This window comes from Tachysurus vachellii, chromosome 20 (assembly GCF_030014155.1).
Source record: "Tachysurus vachellii isolate PV-2020 chromosome 20, HZAU_Pvac_v1, whole genome shotgun sequence".
In the NCBI taxonomy this organism is placed as follows: Eukaryota; Metazoa; Chordata; class Actinopteri; order Siluriformes; family Bagridae; genus Tachysurus; species Tachysurus vachellii.
Window position 1 is genome coordinate 8818833 of NC_083479.1, and position 22813 is coordinate 8841645.

The 22813-nt window shown below is 37.0% G+C and overlaps 1 protein-coding gene across 1 annotated transcript; it reads left to right on the plus strand.

The window, feature by feature from the left end:
* Nucleotides 1-3498: 3498 nt before the first annotated feature.
* trpc4a (transient receptor potential cation channel, subfamily C, member 4a) lies at nt 3499-21723 on the plus strand. Its single transcript, XM_060896543.1, has 13 exons — nt 3499-3606; nt 3697-3965; nt 4546-4654; nt 7206-7609; nt 8799-9320; nt 13980-14316; nt 14516-14655; nt 14748-15070; nt 15155-15350; nt 17699-17893; nt 18137-18178; nt 18447-18536; nt 18609-21723. The coding sequence occupies exons 4-13, from the start codon at nt 7232-7234 to the stop codon at nt 19221-19223; spliced, it is 2838 nt and encodes a 945-aa protein (XP_060752526.1). The 5' UTR covers nt 3499-3606; nt 3697-3965; nt 4546-4654; nt 7206-7231; the 3' UTR covers nt 19224-21723.
* Nucleotides 21724-22813: the final 1090 nt, after the last annotated feature.

A 22813-nucleotide genomic window follows, 5' to 3' on the forward strand; every position in this document is an offset into this window, starting at 1 on the left:
TATGTGACACAGTAAGCTATGTGTTATATCATGAGTGCTACAGAAAAGAGAACAGTTAAATATGGAAACATTGGTATGCAAGAAACAGAGTTATAAACTACTGAAAGAGATAACCAGAATTATGTAGATTTGGAGATACATGCTTCCATTGATGTTAATATCCCATGGGCCATCTACACACCTAATCTTAGATCTAGTTTAGAAATTGTTTTTGATATGCTGGCTGGCTGTGAAAGAGAACTTATTCATTAGATAGCAATCTATTGCTTCTTCAAATGTTAATGAGAAAAACATTACAAATGCTTTGCCTCTTTATGGGTGGAGTTTAGTAAGAAAGCCAGAGAGCTTGACTAATCAGTACAAGTGGCTCAGGCTAATGTACATTTGTTGTCTGTTGGATAAATGCATCCGGTATGAAAGTGAAGAAGAAAGCAGAAATAAGTGGAAATTTAGACAAGTGAGCAAAAGGGCTTTATTTTTTGCATCCCAAGTAGAATTCAAAATATATGCCTCAGGTAACATATAACTAGCAAATGAATTAATATAAATTATCAATTTATATGATAAATGAAGTATATTGTCTAGGTTGCATATAAAAAAAGTTTTATATGCAGTGGTTAGTTTAATATATTAATGAATGGGTTACTTGTCAGACTTCCAGAGGGGAAGGAGCATCTGTAACCTTTACAGCCCAACTCTTTGGTGTTTCAAGAGCAACAGTTTCCAAATTTATGAATGTGTGTACAAAGCATGGCAGGACTTCAGGCAGGATTGTTGTGTATGAAGCCACCCGGAGACGGTCATGCCTTCTTCTGAACCAATGTTGTGTCAGTCAGCTGTATGGTCTGGTCTTTATCAGCACTCAGGTCTCTGCTGAATGCAGAACTCTCAAGGTTTCATCATCATACAGTATCATCTCAGGGAGTTTTTCTATACTTCTGTAAAGCTGCTTTGAGACCATGGGAAATTGTTAAAAGTGCTATACAAATAAATTGAATTGAATTCACTATATGTGTGTGTGTGTGTGTGTGTGTGTGTGTATGTGTGTGTGTGTGTGTGTGTGTGTGTGTGTGTGTGCTTTAAAAAAATCCCATTCCATAGCCATGGTCATTAATGGACTTTTTCCTCCTTTGTTTCCCATCTTCAGATGAGGCTTTCCTGTCAATTTTGGAGTGTGGCTCTGGGGACTGTCTGTTTAGCCACAAATACATTAGTGAGGAGAGGCATTAATGTTGACTTAGGATTGAGTCAGTGGTCTAGTTCATCCCAAAGGTTTTCAGTGGGGTTAAGCTCAGGACAACTAGAGTTCTTCCACATCAGCTTTAGCAGACCATTTCTCAATTGATCTTGCTTTATGTTCAGTGTCATTGACATGCTGGAACAGGCTTCCAAGTGATATCTTAGTGCTAAAGCATACAAATACATTCAAAACAACCAGACGCATATAAGGATGTGATGGACAGATGTCCACGTATGCTTTGATATGATTTGATCTTGTAAAATGTCAGGATAACTTAAAAGCCTTCTCCGATTGGCCAAATAAACAGTGCTATGCATTTTCTGTCTCACCTGGTTTTTAATAATAATTATTTCTATAACTACAGACATGACAACAGACTCTTCTACAATGCTGCAACTGCACCATAGTTTACATTAGTTTTACATTACATTACATTACATTACATCAACCAGTGAAGATTTTTCCATTTTGCTTAAACTCATGCATCTATCCCTCCTTGCCGTTCTCTCTTTACCTTGATACATGTAGTCAGTCTTCAGTGAAGATTTTAAATTACTGGATTTCAGTGATGAAAGATCTAAACGATCTAATTATATTATTCTATTTAAACCATGTTAAATATTCAGCTCATTGAACACTTGGTGTCATCTTTCATGCCCATTTTCATAACTTTTCATTTCCTCTCAGTTTTCCTTTATTAATTTACTATTCATTTTAATATCTATGTGCTTCTCACTACAACAAGCAACATTCAAATAGTTTCTTTTCCGAATGATAAGAGCTGATCAATTTTAATTACCCTGACTCTCTGTGTTGCTGATAGTAATGGGGATTTAGTAGACATGGTGGCCTTAGGGAACCACTTTACTGTGCTTATTTTACTTCATACACTGTTCCCCCAGCCACCCTCCTGTAATTCACTGTGCCATGCCTGGCAGACCAAAACTAAAATTCTGTTCATTTTAGAATAATTCAGTAGGGGATGGCTGAGTTAGAGTACATTTTATTGTACTATTTTTTCTGATTAGCCATGTGTGTATGTGAAGTCATGCATGAATTTGTGTATTTATACTCTTGTCCATTTATGGCACCAACACATCAGATCATTCTTGCAGAGGACACCCTGCTGCCACATGGGGGTTGTATGAAAGCATCAACATCTGTTGGAGATTGTATCACCCTGATGGAGATTAGAACACTGAATCATCAGAGGGTGCAAAAACATAGAATAAAAGTCATTTTTATTACAGTTCATGAAGGAAAACAACTGAGGATGATTTACGTCAAAGCCAAAAAGTATTACTAGTAATGGATCTTCCTATAGCTATCCCAAAGGTCATTTCTAGTATTTCCTGCATCACTTCCTTCATTGTTATTCCATTACACTCTAATAAATGGGTTTATTGCATTGTGCTAATAGAGGACTCTTGAGTGCATGGTGTAATTGACACTACTTGCTTTCCCTGCTTGCCTCTTGAGATCTTTTAATAATTTTACCATATACTTGCATCAACTCCACGTACCCATTATTTCTACAATATAAATATCTTACCTTTTTTTTTTGTATTGTCTGAACCTAAATATGTGCCCAATTTAGAGGGCCTAAATTGGGCACATGGCCTGCTGATGTGTAGTATAAATTCCAGAACGTTTATTGTTATAGTGCTGCTGTAGGAGGGAAGCGAGATCAGCCCCACACTTCAACGCAAGTGTCTATGCCATGGCAAATATTGTAAGCTACAGATTAACTGTATCACTGGCAGCAAACATGTATACTCAAGATATATCAATAACTGTGCCTCAGCTGCTAGTTTGCTCAGGAAGCTTTCACTGCAAGTTTTCATTTTAGACCTCAAAGCTGTGACTGAAATTGGGGAGATGGAAAGACTGCTGTAATCACAGGTCACAGGTGCACTTCTGTTACCCTAAGTGTAGAAATAAGCACCGTTTGGGTTGTGTACGTTTGATCCAGCATTGCTTTGGAATGCAGATGAATAAGGTCCAATGATCTGACATTACTGGTAGAGAGAGAGAGAGAAAGAGAGAGAGACAGAAACAAACACAGCGAGAGAGAGAGAGAGAGAGAGAGAGAGAGAGAGAGAGAGAGAGAGAGAGAGAGACACACAGAGAGAGACACAGAGACACAGAGAGAATGAGAGAAACAAGCACACACACAGAGAGAGAGAGAGAGAGAGAGAGAGAGAGAGAGAGAGAGAGAGAGAGAGAGAGAATGAGAGAAACAAGCAAACACACAGAGGGAGAGAGAGAGAGAGAGAGATAGAGAGCATCTCAGTCTCTGCAACAGAGCTCTGCTCTACAGACGCACTTGAACTGAAGTTTACGCACACAGACCATCAGTAAAACAGGTTGGATTTCCAGGCTACGTGTTTTTGAACATTTTTGAGATCTTCCTTTTGCAGTTTCTACAAATTGCGATTACTTATATAAATCTACAGAAGTGACGGACACGAGAGGGTGGCAGGATTGTCGCACAGTAATCACAGTAATCACTGAATGAAAATGCTTTGACGGCGGCGCACATCCGAGCATCGTTTCCCAGATGTTAGGACTGGAATGTGCATCGCTTTCTCCACATTGTCCTCGTTTTTGTTCAAACCCAGACGAGTGGTTTCTCATCGCAGCCTCACTTATGAGCACCTGTTGTGTGTCTTTACTGATGAGTTCATAAGAGCCGAGATTTTCCACAACAACCCAAAACCTACAGGTGAGTTTCCGCGTTAACGACTTTTATCTTTTTTTTTCCTTTGGGTATATTTAAGAGAAATGAAGTGCAACAGAATCACACAAAATCGCGTATTTCACAGTGAAGTTGCTAATCAAAAATGAATAATATTTGAAAGTCTTTGCTTCGTTTTCCGGTTGCGACATGAACCACGGAACCGTAAATAATACCAAGTCTTCAGCTGGCTAAAGCGCAGTGCAGTGCGTATTGGCTCGTGTCTCCCCTAAACCACGGAGTCAGTCTGATGTCAGAGAACAGCACACGAAAACATGGTTGAAATGCATCCCAAACATCACAACTGATTTCTTTTCTTTTCTTTTCTTTTTTTCTTTTTTTTTTTTTTTTTTTTTTTTTTTTTTTTTTTTTTTTTTTTTTTAGAAAATCTACAAGATATTCATGTGTTTAATTCCCTCCACCACCTCTAAATCAGATAACTCTGGAAGAGTTTCTATTAGTGTATACTACATTTTATCTCCTGACTATATACTAAAGGTGCAAGGGGATGTGCTGGTTGTGTTGTGTCCTCTCTTATTTTAAGAATTTTCATGCATTCTTGTTTTAGGTTTTCATGCATGTAATATATACATGTCTGCAGTCTTCTGGAGAAGCCAAGAGAACACCAGCTGCATCGGTTTAAGTAGCCTAGATGTAACACAAATATCTGATTACAGGCAAGTTCTTTATTTTGATCTTGTTTAGAAGGAACCACAAAAATGACAAATGTCACTAATCAATTTTTTCATAAATGAACTGCAATAATCACTTATGGATTGACATTAAGATTGAGATAAACTTACTGCTCTTAACATTTACTGGTTTTCTTGTTTGTTTAGTTATCTACTGTATGTATTTTTTTGGCTGCTGATTTTTACATTTACACTTTTATCTATCTCCCATTTTCACTTATAACAGGTCTTATTTTCTTTTCGACTTAAGAAATAGGCCCTAAATGGGATCTGATACACTATTGTGCATAATAAGGGCTGGACAGACTGATGATTTTACTATCATAGTGCTGAGCATCCAATAATACAGAATATGCATAATTCCTTTCCAATCAATTGCAGCTTATTTAGCAAAGGCAGTATGTGTGACAGCAACATGATGTACCCCACTCAGAGCTCTAATGTCATATTATATGTCATCTTGACTGATGACCGTAGAGCTGGTAATCATATATAGAGTTAGTGTAAGGACCAGAGAAAATCTAATTGACACTGGTCTTGTTCATAAACAGCATGCGCTTGACTTCCAGCAATCATATACAATCCAAGTGATTTATCAGATAATGTCCATTTAAGTCAAAACATCTGAGACACAATGCTTGTGTCAAATTGCTATTTCAAATTTAGCACCCAGGGATCATCCAGAATTTTTACTGACATTAAAAATACAAATCATTTTAGATGTTATTTTTTAACTAATATGGCCAAAATCATGTGCATACCAATCACACCCATATATGCTATTTGAATATCATTCCATTTTTAATCCCCATTTGCTGTTATAATAACCTCCACTCTTCTGGTAAGACTTTCCACTAAATATTGAAGTGTTTCTGTGGTGATTTGCTCATTCAGCCATAAGAGCATTAGTGAGATCAGGCAGATCAGTTAATGTCAGGCAAGAAGGCTGAACACATAGTCAGCATACAGATTCATCCAAAAGGTGTTCAGTAGGATTAAAATCAGGGCTTTGTGAAGACCACTCAAGTCTTCCAAATTTGTGGCAATAGTTTGTGGAATTCACACATTTGGATGTAATGGGCAGTATCTTTTGTCTTATACAGTAGTGTAGCAGTAGTGTATATTTTAATAAATCTGTTATATATGAATGGAAACGATTTAAATGGAAAAAAAAATAGTTTGATTATACTTTTGGATGTATTTCAGCAGCAAGATTATACTTTATAAGGTCACCCTAGAGAAAATGGTCAGTGCAAATAAAACAGTGTTTTTCTGACTGATCACCTTTATCCTTTAATATAATATTTCTATGTTAAGAGTGCTGTTTACTAGGATGTCCCAGACTAAAGGCCACAAGAGCTCACTGCACGATTTAATGAAAATGAAAGTGATGCAACATTCAATAACCTTTGCATTCAACAATTTGTAACCCAAACGGACACCTGTGATAGATTTCGTACCCACTTGTTTAGCCTTTAAACTCGGTTTGTCTTATTATTGCAGATTAAAAGGTTTCAGATATTTATAATTGATGCAGTTATCTCAGTTACTTCTCATTACAGTTGTAATGATTCACACTGCTTGGCAATTGAATATCTGTCATGCATTTACATTTTTGGTAAATTGCACACAAACCATTCACAGTCAAACCTCATTGGATTTTTGGCTGTAGACACGTTGGACTTGTGTAAATTGAGCATGAAATGAAAAATGGTACATCCATGCCAGTCTTCCCAGTAAGCAGTGAGGAAAATGGAAGATGAGGAATGAAATAGAATGAATAAACACATGAATAAACATGCTCATTAAGAAATAAGCTAAAATTATTAAAATTATTATTTATTTTAAATTTTCTTGTATTTACCCAATCACCTAAGCAGTTAATAACTTATTAACCCATGTGTGTATCATTGCACATAGTAACTAAAGCAGTCTATACAGTAGCTTTGAATCAAGCTCCACATTTTGTAGATTTCATAAAAAAACACATTTCCATAAAAAAACAAAAAAAAACAAAAAACAAAACCGCAAACACAAAGTGCTTCTTTTGAGAATTAGACTGTTATTCAAGCCTGAGAGTGAACCATAATGGGTTCATGTGTAGAGCTAATGACAACACTAAAAGCTGTTCGTCTTTAATGTACTATCCCAACCCTCAATGCCCGCAATCCATTGAGTTGTCCTCCTGCATTTGCTTCTGAAATCAAGTCAGTTTTTACTGTCTACTCCCCATGTACAGTGATACATTAGGATGAAGTTGTTAAGACAAAGTGCAATCAGTGCAACAAGTGTAATGAGTCATGTTCAAAACTAAAGCTTTAGTTGAGCGATAAGTGTAGGACAATACAATAAAAGCACAGTACACACTGCACACTACACAGACAAAAGCAGCAGAATCAGGGTAAACTCGACAGCATAATTAGACAAAACGGAGCAGACTAACTGTGCAAATTGCATGTAATTGTCAGGTTTAATATGCCTTGTCTCTTCTCTACACTCAAATCCTTTCCATATAAACTCGCTCCTCTTTATGCAGCCTCGGTGTGACATGGCCTAGCAGCGATGTCCCAGCTGTATTACCGCCGTACTGATAACTCCTCATATCGAGACCGCATCCCACTTCGGATTGTGCGGGCTGAGTCAGAACTGTCTCCCCTAGAGAAGGCCTACCTGAATGCCGTAGAAAAGGGTGACTATGCCAGTGTGAAGCAAGCTCTTGAGGAGGCTGAGATCTACTTCAAAATCAACATCAACTGCATTGACCCGCTTGGTCGCACAGCCCTGTTAATCGGCATTGAGAATGAGAACCTGGAGATCATTGAACTCTTGCTCAGTTTTAACGTATATGTGGGTGATGCACTGCTCCATGCCATACGCAAAGAGGTTGTGGGTGCTGTGGAACTACTGCTCAACCACAAGAAGCCCAGTGGGGGCATGCAGGTAGGAACGACACATGACAAAATAATGTCTGTTTATCTGAACAAGGTCTATAAAGTTGTGTGACCTCTCTTGAAGGACAGCCTCATTATTAGGGAACTTTATGTTCCGTCATTCTACTTGAAGATTCTCTTTGTTTCGCATATCCTCACAATGTTCCACGTTATCTCCTAAACAAAGTTTTTCACACATAATCTGAAAGGAACACAGTGTAAATTTGAATGTTATGAGACATCCTGTTTTAACTTGCTTCAGCTGTATTCCTAGAATTATGGAGCCTGATACCAAAAAAATCCAAGAGAGCATTTCTTCTTCTTCCTCATTCGTCTAATCTAATCTTTTTCATAGCTCTGTTCTGACATTTAGCCACTGCTAGCCCCTTTACATAAATAGAATAGGCAATAAAACCCAATGGCCCTGAAAGGTTGTCTAAATTGATAACCATGTTATCCACTATCGTTGCAATGCAGAACATATTTTTTTATATTAAGAAGCTGCCTGCCGGCAAATGCATCAAATCTATCTTCTTGAGGCTGGAGGTGAGCATATTGTTTGCTCGACTTCTTTTGAGCTCAGAGGAATTATATATTTCTTCAGCAACATATTTGTCACAAATTTGAATGCAAAAGAACTTGAATCGTGAGTGCAGTGACACTAAAATTCAGATCCATTATCCAAGTTTTTTATTCTATTCACTTTGCCTGCAGCTTCATCATGTTCTGCAATAAATCTGAGAATTGTCACGCTACTAGATTTAGGTTGTCTTCTTGTTGTCTGATTAAAGATGGCTTGGCAAGGTAAATACTGAAATAGCTCTGACAAACCGCCTGACACCCCAGCTTCACACATGCAATCCGTTTCTGACACCTCCGGATGTAAAATCTCAGGCAATTAAACACAGCAGGGTTTCTCACTAGTAATGTGGTGCCTTCACTTCCTAATAATGAAAGTTGCTGTGTGGAATAAAGATGCAATACCATTATTTTGCTTCAGCATTTTTTATATTATTGTGATATGCAAATTAACTCCTATTACACTAAATCAATGGTGGTTTTACAAAAACAGTATGTTATGACCATGTTCACTAATTAATACACATTTCATATATAACCATTTTATTATAATGGGTTATATCTTCAAGTTAAAGAATTCAGGTATGGTAATAATTACATTATTCCAATTTTTCACTCAGGTGCCTCCTATTCTGCTAGACAAACAGTTCTCTGACTTCACCCCTGATATAACACCCATTATTCTGGCTGCTCACACCAACAACTATGAAATCATCAAGCTTCTGGTGCAAAAGGGCGTCTCGGTACCCCAGCCACATGAGGTGCGCTGCAATTGTGTGGAGTGTGTATCCGGCTCAGATGTGGATAGCCTGCGCCAATCACGTTCCCGTCTTAACATCTATCGTGCACTGTCCAGCCCATCACTGATCGCCCTGTCCAGCGAGGACCCGTTCCTCACAGCGTTCCGCCTCAGCTGGGAGCTACAGGAGCTCAGCAAGGTGGAGAACGAGTTCAAGGCTGAGTATGAGGAGTTGTCACACCAGTGCAAACAATTTGCCAAGGACCTGCTGGACCAGACACGCAGTTCCCGAGAGCTGGAGCTCATCCTCAATTACAGAGATGACATAAATCTTCTGGAGGATGAGGTCAACAACACTGATCTTGCCAGGCTCAAACTAGCTATCAAGTATCATCAGAAGGAGGTAAGATAAATCTTTATTTTTTTACTAAAAAGTTTTGCTGAAAGTGCAGTATATACTATATCTGATCTAAAACCAGAGTGTCTATAATATAAAAATCTATAGAAATTTTGTTTAGATTCATTAATTGAATGTATAACAAGAACCAGTATCTGATTTTTATACCAAAAAACTCAAAATGTTTCAGGTGCACATTTCTAGCGCATTTTGAAATGCTTTGTATTGTTCTGAAAGGATTTGTGCATCTTCTATAAATATTACCTGCTGGTATTAGATAAAATGAAAATGACATATAATGGTAATTGAATCCAATATAGCTTATTGGTAATGGAGCCTCATTCAAAGAACACAACTCAGTAGATAATACCTCCTGTTCTGTCCACTGCTCAGCAATGAATGTCTTACTGATTTTATAGCTATTTGGCCACTCAGGGACATGCATTACTGTGATTTTTAAAGCGTTAAGGGGGATTTAAGCTCTCTGCTTCACATTATACCTAAGAACACCCTTACCCCAGCAAAATCACTGTAACGCATGTCCTTGAGCAGCCAAATTGCCATAAAATCAAAAGACATGGACAGTCGGCAAGACATCCACTGCTAAGTAGAACAGGAGCTCTTAACTTGGCTTATAGTGTGTCAATCATAATCTACTGCTCATTTCTTTGTACATTTCTTACTACACCCTTCTTTCATCTCTTAAATTTTAGTCCTGTTACATGAAATCTCCAGGGCTGTCAAGTGTCACACATTGAGAGTGACAGTCACGCATTTTGGTCTTTTCTCATGCTCTCCTGCCACACATTGTATTTCTCATGCAGAAAAACTTTTTTACTATTTATCATATATTTAATATGCCGCAGTGCCCAAATGTATCAGTCCGCACCGCTGTCTCTATGGAACCGGGCAGGAATCAAGCGCGTCTCCCCTGGAGTTCTTAGTCGAGCCTGACACTTACTGTATCAGCCAATCAAAAAAAAAGGCTACACAATAGCCAATCAGAAAATAGCACTATTGTATATGGGTAAGATTACAACCAATGGAAAAAAAAAAACATATTCATTAGCGAGGGTATTTTCGATGGTCGGTTTGAACAAAACATCAACACAAAACAGCTTGTCTCTGGACGGGACATTGTCCTCAATCATGACCCTAAAAATGTCTGGGCTTGAGCCGAACTGTTTTAAATGGGAGCAACATTACAAATGATAAAGGAGTCCAAAAAGGCAACAAACACTTAAAATAAACAACACCAGTCATAATCTCTCTCTCTCTCTCTCTCTCTCTCTCTCTCTCTCTCTCTCTCTCTCTCTCTCTCTCTCTCTCTCTCTCTCTCACACACACACACACACACACACAAATTAATAAATGTAAATTAAACAATTACTTTGTATTTGGTTAAATTGTGGTCAGTGATCCTTACCAAACAAAACAACTCTTCGATTTTTTTTTAAATTTATTTTTATTATTTTTTTTTAATATATATTCAAGCTTGCCTGTCTTCAAAACTTGAGAGCCCTGCATTTCTAATGATACAGCTAACAGGCATCAATGTATTCTACTTACGGTCTTCTGTAGCTCTTCAATGCTCTTGAAGTCCATACAGTTATTTTACATGAATCTATATCACCCCCTTCTGCACAACACACACACTGCAACCTTGGGATCCAGCATAATGACCTTTGGTAATAACCTTAGACAGAACTAAGAGAAATGTTTGCTAAATTTACAGAGAGTACTCAGAGATTACGTATGGCATGAACCTAGCACCGGATCTGCTCATTCAATTTTATTTCAAACAACACATTTATACTTTGTTCCTTTGCCGTCATTATTCAGAGTTTGTGTAAATAAATAATTAGCCACTCTGCTAAATCAAAAACACACCCACCCACACACACACACCACACGTGCACACGCACACACACATGCGCACACACACACACACACACACACACACCACACGTGCACACGCACACACACACATGCTCACACACACACACAGACACACACACACACACACACACACACACACTAAACCTAGTTTAAATCTTACAGCTGCTAAGAATCTTCAGTTGAATAAATTATACCTGCCAATGATTATCTCTATAAATATGATGTCTATATGACAATTATGCTTTCTCCCTTAACACTTTATTCAGCTTAACCCAATAAACATGGTTCATTACCTTTTGTTAAAAACTCTCATCATAATCACTGAGGCTTATAAAACTAGCATTAACTTAGAGCCCTATCAGTCAGGCATGCTGAGCTGTGCTAATATCAGATGCGGCAGAACAACGAAGCTGTCGCAAGATCAGCGCACAATCTCTGTTACCATGGGAACAACGATTACTAGAGATCCCTACCAAACACCCCCCTGGAAAAAGCATAAGTATTTACTTGTTCAGGCAGCCACTGGCAAGGAAAAGCTGGCAGCTGAATGCTCACCTGAGACAAGTTAATCTTGAGATTATCATCTTCATTGACACAATTTAAACAGAGAATTTCTCTCTCTCTCTCTCTCTCTCTCTCTCTCTCTCTCTCTCTCTCTCTCTCTCTGTTTAAGCGAATCAAATGTCTTACTGCAGTATTGCACAGTTCATTCAATAAATATAAATTTCTTTTAAATTTAATTTCATTTTAGCAGTCAGTTCAGCCACCATGAGAATCTCCTCCTGTTTGTTTATTTGAATTTGTTGTTTTGGAGTCACTTCAGAAAAGTGTGTTTAAAAAGATATACACAAATTCTGTAAACACTGCACTTGAATGCCGTGCAAACATGAAAGAAAGTGTGAAGGTGCCACTTTAAACACTCCATGAGGTAATAATAGTATTACCATTTCTCCTACTGTAACAACTGCTACTATAATAATAATAATAATAATAATAATAATAATAATAATAATAATAATAATAATAATAATTAAAGCTGCAAGCAGCATTTCCCGGGTTCAAGCGTTTAAGGCCTTTAGGGAGTTTAAGGCCTTAAAGGATTTTCACATACACAAAGTGACAAATAAACAAAGTCATATCGGTGAGTCTACAATCCTCGTGCGAAGCAAAACGAAGTATGAAAACATACTTGGCAATAAAGACCATTCTGATTCTGATTCTGATTCTGAGACTTTGCCTTACGAGTCAGCACAAAATTGGGTTTTTGGACCTATGGGCACAAACGCGTTTTGGGGCACTGAAGTGCCCCAAATTGTCCGATTCCACTGAGATTTTGGCCCTGAGTAACTGTGACCAGTACTACCATCTGACGAACTTTGAGCTCTCTAGGCCTTACGGTTTGGGCTACACGACCGTTTCTAGGGCGGAATAATAATAATAATAATAATAATAATAATAATAATAATAATAAAAATCCTAACAAAAACAATAGGTTTCCAGCGCTTCGTGCTTGAACCCTAATTACAGAAACAAATAATTACTGAAAGGAGCCATTGTACAAGCCTGGGAAAGCATCAAAAAAGAAGAATGCAACAGTTATGTCAATGGATTGCTGGCTCAGGTGTCTCAAGCAAGACTTGGTGTGTGTGTGTGTGTGTGTGTGTGTGTGTGTGTGTGTGTGTATGTATGTGTGTGTGTGTGTATGTGTGTGTGTGTGTGTGTGTGTGTGTGGAGCAAGATCAATGTTATGGTTAGGTGTTGGCTTAACTTTATTCAAATAAAATATTCACAATCATTTACATGACAGTGGAATTACCTCACTAAGATAATAAATCCAACATGTATGTGTCAGAATGTCCACGTTTTGCCTTTCTGCACTCTGTCACAGACACTCTTGCCAATAGTAATAATAAACAGCATAGTTCCATAGTTCCAGAATCTACTCGACCCTGGGAGCAGACTAACATGGCACAGTTCACAAATTCCATTACATCAATCAAAGTTACATCCAACAAACAAAACAGTGAAATCTGTAATTTTTTTATTAACACGGTGAAAGCTACATTGTGAAAATCCTGTGACTTTTTTCAAATAGTGTTTACATTTAAGTGGAGAGGGCTTATGTCCTTTGAAATTCTTATATTTAGTCCTATTCATAAACAGTTAACAACACAAGTACGTGAGTACGTGTATCTAAGAGCACTGATTGAGCAGTGAGTGATGACCTGTCAGGTTGTCATGATGTAATTAGTCATATCAGCATTGGCTCATGTGCTGCACAGATGACTGCAAAAAAAAGTGTAGAAAGCTGATCCAGCAATTTGAATTTCATGCCATCTGATCAAAAACAGAATTATGAATCTGGAGTCGCTGGGAGTTCTTTTATCTCTTGAAATCTGCTTTTGAAATGTCATTTGGTTTTCATTACCCATACTGCAGGGATTACAGGGCTTTGCTCTTATAACTGGCAAAAACTACAAGAGTTTTAATGGTCTAAAGCTTAATCTTCAGGGTCTAAGTGATAATCTAATATATTTTAGATTGCAAAAAATAGTCTCATGAGAATCTTTGTGCAATGTGTTTTCCATTTTCTTCCCTTTCAAAAAAGAAGCTTTTCAAAATGTTCTTTTAGTACTGTAAGTAAAAGATACCAATTTCTTTGCTTTACTAAAATCTATAACAATACAATACTGTACAGTCACATTTAGTTGGACTTTAAATTACTTAAAAAAGAATGTTTGTTTTTTCCCCCCTCTGATTGCTTAGTTTGTAGCACAGCCAAACTGTCAGCAGCTCCTAGCATCCCGCTGGTATGATGAGTTTCCTGGCTGGAGGAGACGTCACTGGGTTGGCAAATTCGTCACATGCATTTTCATCGGCCTCCTCTTTCCTCTGTTCTCCATCTTCTATTTGATAGCCCCCAAGAGCCACTTTGGTCTTTTTATTCGCAAACCCTTCATCAAGTTCATCTGCCACACTGCCTCCTACCTGACCTTCCTCTTCCTCCTTCTTCTGGCCTCCCAGCATGTGGTCACCACTGAGTCGGATCGTCAGGGTCCAGCTCCCACCACTGTGGAATGGATGATACTGCCTTGGGTGCTTGGTAACTCATAAAATACTTTAGTTAAATATATCTAGAGAATACAAAATAAAAATACAGATTTCTGGCACAGAGTAGCACAATGGGCAAAGCTGTTAAAATAAGTGGGAAGAAATACAGATCAAGTGTTAGAAACATGAAATGCATGTGATGTATTGGGAGCTGCAGAATTGCTAGTCATTTTTAATTGCATTGCTTATAGGCTTTATCTGGGCTGAGATCAAACAGATGTGGGATGGAGGCTTTCAGGATTATGTCCATGACTGGTGGAACCTCATGGATTTTGTCATGAATTCTCTCTATTTAGCCACTATCTCTCTAAAGATTGTAGCTTATACAAAGGTAAGATAATAAATAATTGATATCTGTGCTATACAAAGTCACCACTACGTACATCCACCAAAAGATTATTGCTGTCTTTTTGTTCTCTCCAGTATAGTGACTTTAAACCTAGGAATGATTGGGAGATGTCGCATCCTACCCTGGTGGCAGAAGCATTATTTGCCATAGCAAACATCTTCAGTTCTCTGCGCCTAATTTCACTCTTCACAGCTAACTCCCACCTGGGTCCTCTGCAAATTTCTCTGGGCCGCATGCTCCTGGACATCCTTAAATTCCTCTTCATCTACTGTTTGGTGCTTTTAGCCTTCGCAAATGGCCTCAACCAGCTATATTTCTATTATGAGACCGATGCTTCAAACAAGACAGGGAACTGCAAGGGTATTCGTTGTGTACAGCAGAATAACGCATTCTCTACGTGAGTCATTGCAGATCTTAATCTGGGCTCCATTCTTGTAGGGAATCAATCTCTGTTTTATTGAAATTATTTGTGCTTTTACAGGTTATTTGAAACCCTCCAGTCTTTGTTCTGGTCCATATTTGGCCTCATTAGTCTGTATGTGACCAATGTTGACCCAGAACACCAGTTCACAGAATTTGTTGGAGCCACAATGTTTGGAACCTATAACATTATTTCCTTGGTTGTGCTTCTCAACATGTTGATTGCCATGATGAACAATTCCTATCAACATATCGCTGTGAGTCTTATGTTTTCTTTTTCCTGTCAGACATAGTAGTCTATATACATATATATATATATATATATATATATATATATATATTTATATGCAGACACAAATATAGCTTTGTATTATTTATTGTTATAAAACTGCACGAGTCTAATGTTTATGGGTGTAGCCCAATTGTATTCCTGTTTTCATGGTCAGGAATGAATGCATCCATAATGACATGGCTGAAGCTGCTCAGCAAGGGTTGTAACAATAAAAATCTGCTGCCAGAGCGAGCTTTTCAAACCCTCTTTAGTTCAAAATGCACTGATTACCACCCATCGAGATTTCTTTTAGAGCAGTCACAAGGACAGATCGTTTTTCTGGAAACAATGGTTTCAAAAATCCTGTCCAATTTTTTAGAACCTAATTTTGCACATGTGGCTACCTATTTTATCCAATTCAAAGCAAAGAACTGAGATGTGTGTATTAATGTGAACCAGGCCTGTGATGTGTCATTACATAAATATCATCTAAATTTTCTGCAGTTATTATACAAGCAGAGTAAGATCACCACCTTTTTTAGAGTTGTACCAACAACCAGCCATCAACAACAGATTCAACAAACAATAGAATGTTTTAGACTGGAAAAATAAATCACCAGTTAAAGATATCTGACCACATACCCTATACAGCCTAAATTTCTGAACACCGTAGTGTATTTCTGTACACCAAACCTGGATAATTCCCCAAACCAATTGCTTTTTAAACTTCTCCATGTAATCTCTACTGTATGTTATCCTATGTTCTGTGATCTGTGAAGCTATCTGGGAGTTTCCGTCTACATTTGGGCTTAAATGTAACATCTTCTAAATACTCTATTGCAACCTATTTCCATTCTTTCTCTTGTTTTCATGCCTCCTATTCTCAACTATGGAAACATATTTGGATACCGAAATATGACAGTGCATCGTCCACAAACTCCCCTCTTTTCAGTCCCAGAAACTGTTCACAGCAAATGAGAGAGTAAAACACTCTTCAGTCAAGTCTTCAAAATATTGCACTACATTTATAACAGACAGTAACTTTTACAGAAATTGAATTCATACTGGTTTGTTCGGAACTTGTTTCCTCAGTTCAACCTCAGAAGTGCCTAAACTTATTCAACAGTATTTTTCACACAGCCTGATCCAGTGTGTCCTGTCACTTATTCAATATCCTACATAGTAAGGTGTAGAATTTCATGAATTGATTTCATAAATCTTTCTAATCACTCCCCTTGGGTTTCCAGATGATGCACAAATAGCATCTTTAGATGGTGTAAGGTTCCTACTATCCCAGCTCAATAGTAAATCATCCATGTTTTTTATATAAGAAACCACTCATGCGTGGCCACTGGGGTCTAGAGACAGTAGATTGGTTTCATCACTCTGCTCAAGGAAAGGTTTCATTTTTAAGGCATGATGCCTCTGATGTTTTATATATGACCACTGATTCCAAACCTGCTTCTTGCATTGGTGAGACTTAAAAGTGGTCCTGGTCACTCATGTATTTCAGGTTATGAATCATTATACATTTGCACGGTGCTTTTATGACTAAGTGCTGTACTGTGCTCTCAGTCACCTGATTCTTTCATTCATTACATTTAGTGTATAACCACTTCAGAAACTCTTCTTTGCAAAGTCCTCACACTGAAGCCTCTCTTCCTTGTAACTTGCACTGAAGCTTCTCCAGCTCTTTACATTGTTTGCATTAAGGCTTCCCCTGCGCTTTTCAAGGACTGTGCCTACTCCTTTCTAGCTTCAAGGAATCCATCACTCCATCTTGTTTTCTTAATGGAAGTTATCATTGCACATGTTTGTGCTAACAAGGCATCTCATTTTTCTCTTGTTCCACAGGCTCTGCATGCCCAATGCATGTCCACTCTGAAATCACTGGTCATTCAGATTTTTGAATACCAGATGCATTTGTGGGCCTGCTGGCATGCAGAGTCCAAATCTTCTTTACCAAAAATGTATATAGACAGCCTTCAAGAATTATTAGCAAAAATAACAATGTATTATGTTATATATTCAGATATGTGAGGATATTGCATATACTTTTATTTAAACATGTTTACATAAACATTATATTTACCATTAGCACTTGATATATGTACAGTACACCACCAAATATGACCTAGTATGAATTATCTTGGGTGTACTGTAGGCAAATGGTGCAAAAATATGCTACTTAATTAGTAAGCAGTTTCAACTAGAAAATGTACAGTGCTAAAGTGTGCTTAGCATGATATCCTGAATATTTATTTGTCTTGTGTTTCACATTTTACCCGTTTCTGTCTTTTTCCATAAATGATCCTCTCTTTGGTTACTTCATAGGACCATGCTGACATTGAGTGGAAGTTTGCTCGAACTAAGCTGTGGATGAGCTATTTTGAAGAGGGAGGCACTTTGCCTCCTCCATTTAATATAATCCCCAGCCCTAAGTCTGCATGGTACCTGATCAGGTGGATCAAGAAGCACATATGCAAGAGGACAACAGCAGAGAGAACTGAGACTTTTGGGTCAATTAGCGTAAGACTTTATCTTATATTTTTTCTATTTTGCTAAATTTCGAATCTTTATTGTTATGTTTTTGATCATAGCACATGAAAGCAATACAGACTTATTGTGGTAAATAAAATGTTAAAGAATTTTAAGCATGATTCTTCTGTACTAACATCAATGCTGGGAGCCTCATTGCTTTAAAACAGAGCAAACCAGAGTCTGTGAAAGTGTGGTTAAGTCAATAGTCAAGCCATTTCCATCCTCCCACAGAGGAGAGCTGCAAAGAATGTCCACATCAATCACCAGTATCAGGTAATGATGACTTTTTTGAATACCAATTATTTCTCTCTGCATTTGTGCTATATATCAAATCCCCAGATGACTTACTGTTGTGAATATAGTCCCCTTTCATCTCTTATGTCATATATCATCTTGTGCATTTCCCACTCTTTTCTCTAATCTTGGTACTACAGATGTGTTTAATGCTCTGTTAGACTAGTTAGATTAATCCAAAGTCCTACAGACTGATCTCTTATTGATGGCTATTGGCCTTATCTTTTCTTGCTTGGTGTTTTTGCAGGAGGTTCTGCGAAACTTGGTGAAGCGGTATGTGGCTGCAATGATCAGAGACGCCAAGACAGAAGAAGGCCTAACAGAAGAGAACTTCAAGGTAACCAGATCTTTTTTATAGTATCTATGTGATGCAGTTACAATTGAATAAATCATGTCTCATATTTTACAGGAGCTAAAGCAGGACATTTCTAGTTTCCGATATGAAGTTTTAGGAATGATGAAAGGAAATAAACCAGGACTACAGACTTCTAAGGGAAGTACAGGGGCCTCAAACATGGCCTATTCTGACCATCCTATGAAGTGTTCAACAGCTCCTACTGGAGAACAACTGAAGAGCAAGCTAAAACTTTTCAGCGTTACTGCAGCTATTCTTCAACAAAATTCAAAAGCAAATACAAAGAATACAGAACACAGCCTTGCTAATGGGTCTATCCCTACACCATCAGAAATTACTTCATGCAACAGGACAACAAGTGATATCTCTGGATTGTATCACCAAATCCGGCATAGGGGGACAACCGATCCTGGCAGGATTTATTCTGTGTGTGAAGAGGTTGGGGAGTCAGATACAGAGGAACTGGTGGAGAATAACAAGAATAACAAAACCTCTGAGTCACTTATGAACAAGTCCATTGAAAATGAAATTGATGAGAGCAGTAGTAAGACAAATGAAGTGCAAAAATTGACAGAGGAAGGAAATAGAATTTCTGACATACCATGTATATGTTACGAAGATGGGAATGATGATAATACTGAAAATTATGAAGAAATCAGCAGATTATAGTAGCATATAACCACTATGTGAGGGACAATCAGACACCAGTTATGCCAAACTGTAGTAGTTTCTTTAGGAATCAACTTGTCTAAACTGTTACAGATTTCCATTCTTCACCAAGACCATAAATAGTAATCCCATAAAATCTTAACCATTTTAACTATATTCCATATACAGATTGCCCGAATAATCAATATTGTGCAAGGACATGCCCTGACTTGCCCTACTTGCTTGTTTTCTGTTAGACTCAGGAATGACTTTAAACTTTGGGAGTGTTCTAGGGATTGGAAGCTATGTCCTCAAGAGGATATGCTGCCAGTTATTTTTGTCCACTAATACCTGGTCAGTACCTTGGTATCCATATCTTAGAAAGCTTTTTCATCAATATTCTACTAGCTCAAATGCTCCTCACAATAGAATAAAATTGAAGGTGCAATAAGAGAAATCTATGACAGAAGACTGTCCTGGTAAAGCTTTTATTAGTTTTTTTTAAAGAGAAATCTGCATAATATCCACTGGCAAATCTATGAGCCTTTAGGGCAAAATAAAACATCTTCACAGGTTTTTAGGATGGCTGCCTGAAGCTGACCAATACCAGTTCACCACCCTGAAATTTCTCATGAAAAAGCAATAGCTCCATGAAAAGGAATTGCACTGTTTGATTTACCAGCTGATGCTAACTTTGGGATGTATTCAGAGTTGAATTAAGCATGGCAATAAAAGGTTAAATAATAATAATTATAACAGTATAAAAAAATCATATCATATTCCCTGAATTTTAAATTTCATTACATACATAGATCAACGTTTCTTATTTAGATAATACAGCACTTCTCTAGAGGACTAAAATGTATATGGCATGATGGGAAAAATAACTACTTAAAATCTGAAGGATATGAGCTTTTGGTTGTACTATACTATTCCTCCATTGTCCATCAATCTTACAGTTGGGGGTGTATTGTCCCAAACTGCACAAATAGTAATAACACTTGTGATTTGATGGCATACTGTGTAGTATGTGTAGCATAACATCCAGTTGTATTTACAATAATTAAAATCAAAGGTTTGTTGAGTACATCAGTGTTGTCACTGTTATAGTTACTGTACTGAGTGCCAGATGATGAAAACTCTCAGCAAGATATGATCTTTTAGTGTCAATCAGCTGTTTAGCCCTACTATAGCATGTGGTATAATAAACAGCCTAAAATCTACAGAAATAGTCACATAACATTAGATAACTAGCTACAATTTGGTTGAAGCAATGTTTGAAGTGTTCTGCTGTAATTTCACAGCATGTTTTCCAGACTGTGTCCTCTGTGTTGTTTTCTAGCATTTCAAAACCATTTGTCATAAACTGTTAGCATACTTGCTAAAACTGTTGCCAGAGTATAAAAATACAAGCAGTCACAACACACAAACACCCCGTAATAGTCCCAACCCACAATCCTTCCAGAGTTCTCTAGCTCAGCCAACATCTCAAATCGTTGCAATATAAACACAAAGGTAACATAATCACAAAGGTTACAAGAGTAACTCTGATCACTGTCATCTATCATTCACAAGTTCACATATTAGAGAATAAATTAGAATCATAAAAAAGCTAAAATTCCATCAGGAATGAATTTCTTCATCTTAAAATGTAGTATTGGATTCTCACCCTCAGGCTTTGTTTAGCCTCTCATGCACATAGTTTATTGTACAATAATTGGATTTGCTTGATCAAGTTTTATTTTTGTCAACGGGCAGCCAAATAATTTGGTAAATAAATTATCTCCATGGATAAATAATATTTATTGTAAATAATATTTAGTCTAATATAAATTGCAAATACAGTTACCCTACAATTTACCCTACTATAAAGTGTTACTAAACCAAAAGTGTTAAAAAAAATCTGGCAACCTTGGAGGTAGGTGAATTCCTTAATCTGATTGAGTTGAAAAAGTCAAAAACTTGATGAAGATGGTTCTGAAAGTGCAGAGTTTTTTTTTTATTAGAAACAGTGACATCAATTTTGAACATAATATTCAGACTTAAGTGGCCAACTCTGAATACAACCCTTGTTTCATTAGCTGAGAGATTTGATGTCTTCATGCAGCCTATTGTAGTATATTACATGTAGTTATTACTATGCAAATATTTCATTTACTTTACAGAGGGTTACCAATCTTGGACACTCGTGATGAAGAATGGAGGAATGAGAGTATTGGAAATTCCTGTATTCAAAAGTTATATCATGTTATTGGCTAGGCAGCCACATTTATATGTGGTATATATGCCCAACTTCAGTATCATGTAGCCTTTATATCATATCTTTTTATCTATTCAACTTGTCATACTGAAAATCTGTCATGTATACACTGTATAATTATTTAAAATCATTCTATACATTTCAAACTAAATAACTACATCACAAGTTTAAACTAAAAAGGTACTGAATAACATTTTGAATCTGAGCGGTCTGTAAGTCTATCATGTGAGCATAATGAACAGTGCATACATGTTTGTTTAAGGGGCCAGTGCTGTATGCTGAATATAAAAAAGTGAAAATAAATAAACTAACTACCTTACATATTACTTTACTTATTATTATTATTATTATTATTATTATTATTATTATTATTATTATTATTATTATTATTATAATTATTATTATTATTATTATTATTATTATTATTATTATTATTATTATTATTATTATTATTATAAATGACATTGTGGAACCTGCTCTGTATCTTCATACAAAAATGGACAGATCCATTAGTTGATTCAAGATTAATTATTAGAAAATTATTGTGATCCTTGTCATAGGATATACATCGAGATTAGACTGTAAGGGGCTCTGGCAAGTATAGCTTTGTTAGCATAAGAGTGGACATTTCTTGTAGAGCCAGAAAGTAGCACAGACCTGAGAGCACCTTAGTACATCAAGCATTCCTCCACTTCACCTCGAAGAAAGCATTAGAGTGCTAATAGTTTGACTAAACAATTTAGTTTTTAACCTAGACTGAACAGTCCTGGCCAGACTGCTGGGAAGACTTTGTAGAAAAATGATCTGGCCCCAACCAGTTCTAGGTTCTAGAGCATGCACCTTCTAAATTTGTGGCAGATCATAATCAGGTAAAACCACTATTTTATAATAAATATTATCCTTTACCGGGAGCCAGTGTCTGGTAATATTTTCAAACTCCCAGTAATATTGTGAGTTTAAAATGAGAGATGGTAGTTAGTAATCACAGCAAGGTGTTTATGAAAAATTATGCATGTTAAAGATACATATACAGAAAGCTAAGAAGTAGGTCCTTTACTACTTTATGCAGTGCTGTCTAGGGAGAACAATAAGGCCTAAATCCTGAAGGAGTACTGGCTATGCTGCAAACTTTCTAGGAATCTAGAGATAACGAAATGTGTTCTAGAGTTTTTTAATCAGAGGGTTGATAACTGCTAGTGATTTCATTTCCTGTGGTAAGGGGTAGTATTTGTTCAGTGTCTTCTTTACATAGTGTTTTATCAGTTACACTAATTATTTTCAATTAGTCAACTAATTCTTTTCAGTATTGTCACAAAATAAGTAATGACCTGTTCATCCAGAACAAGGTTAT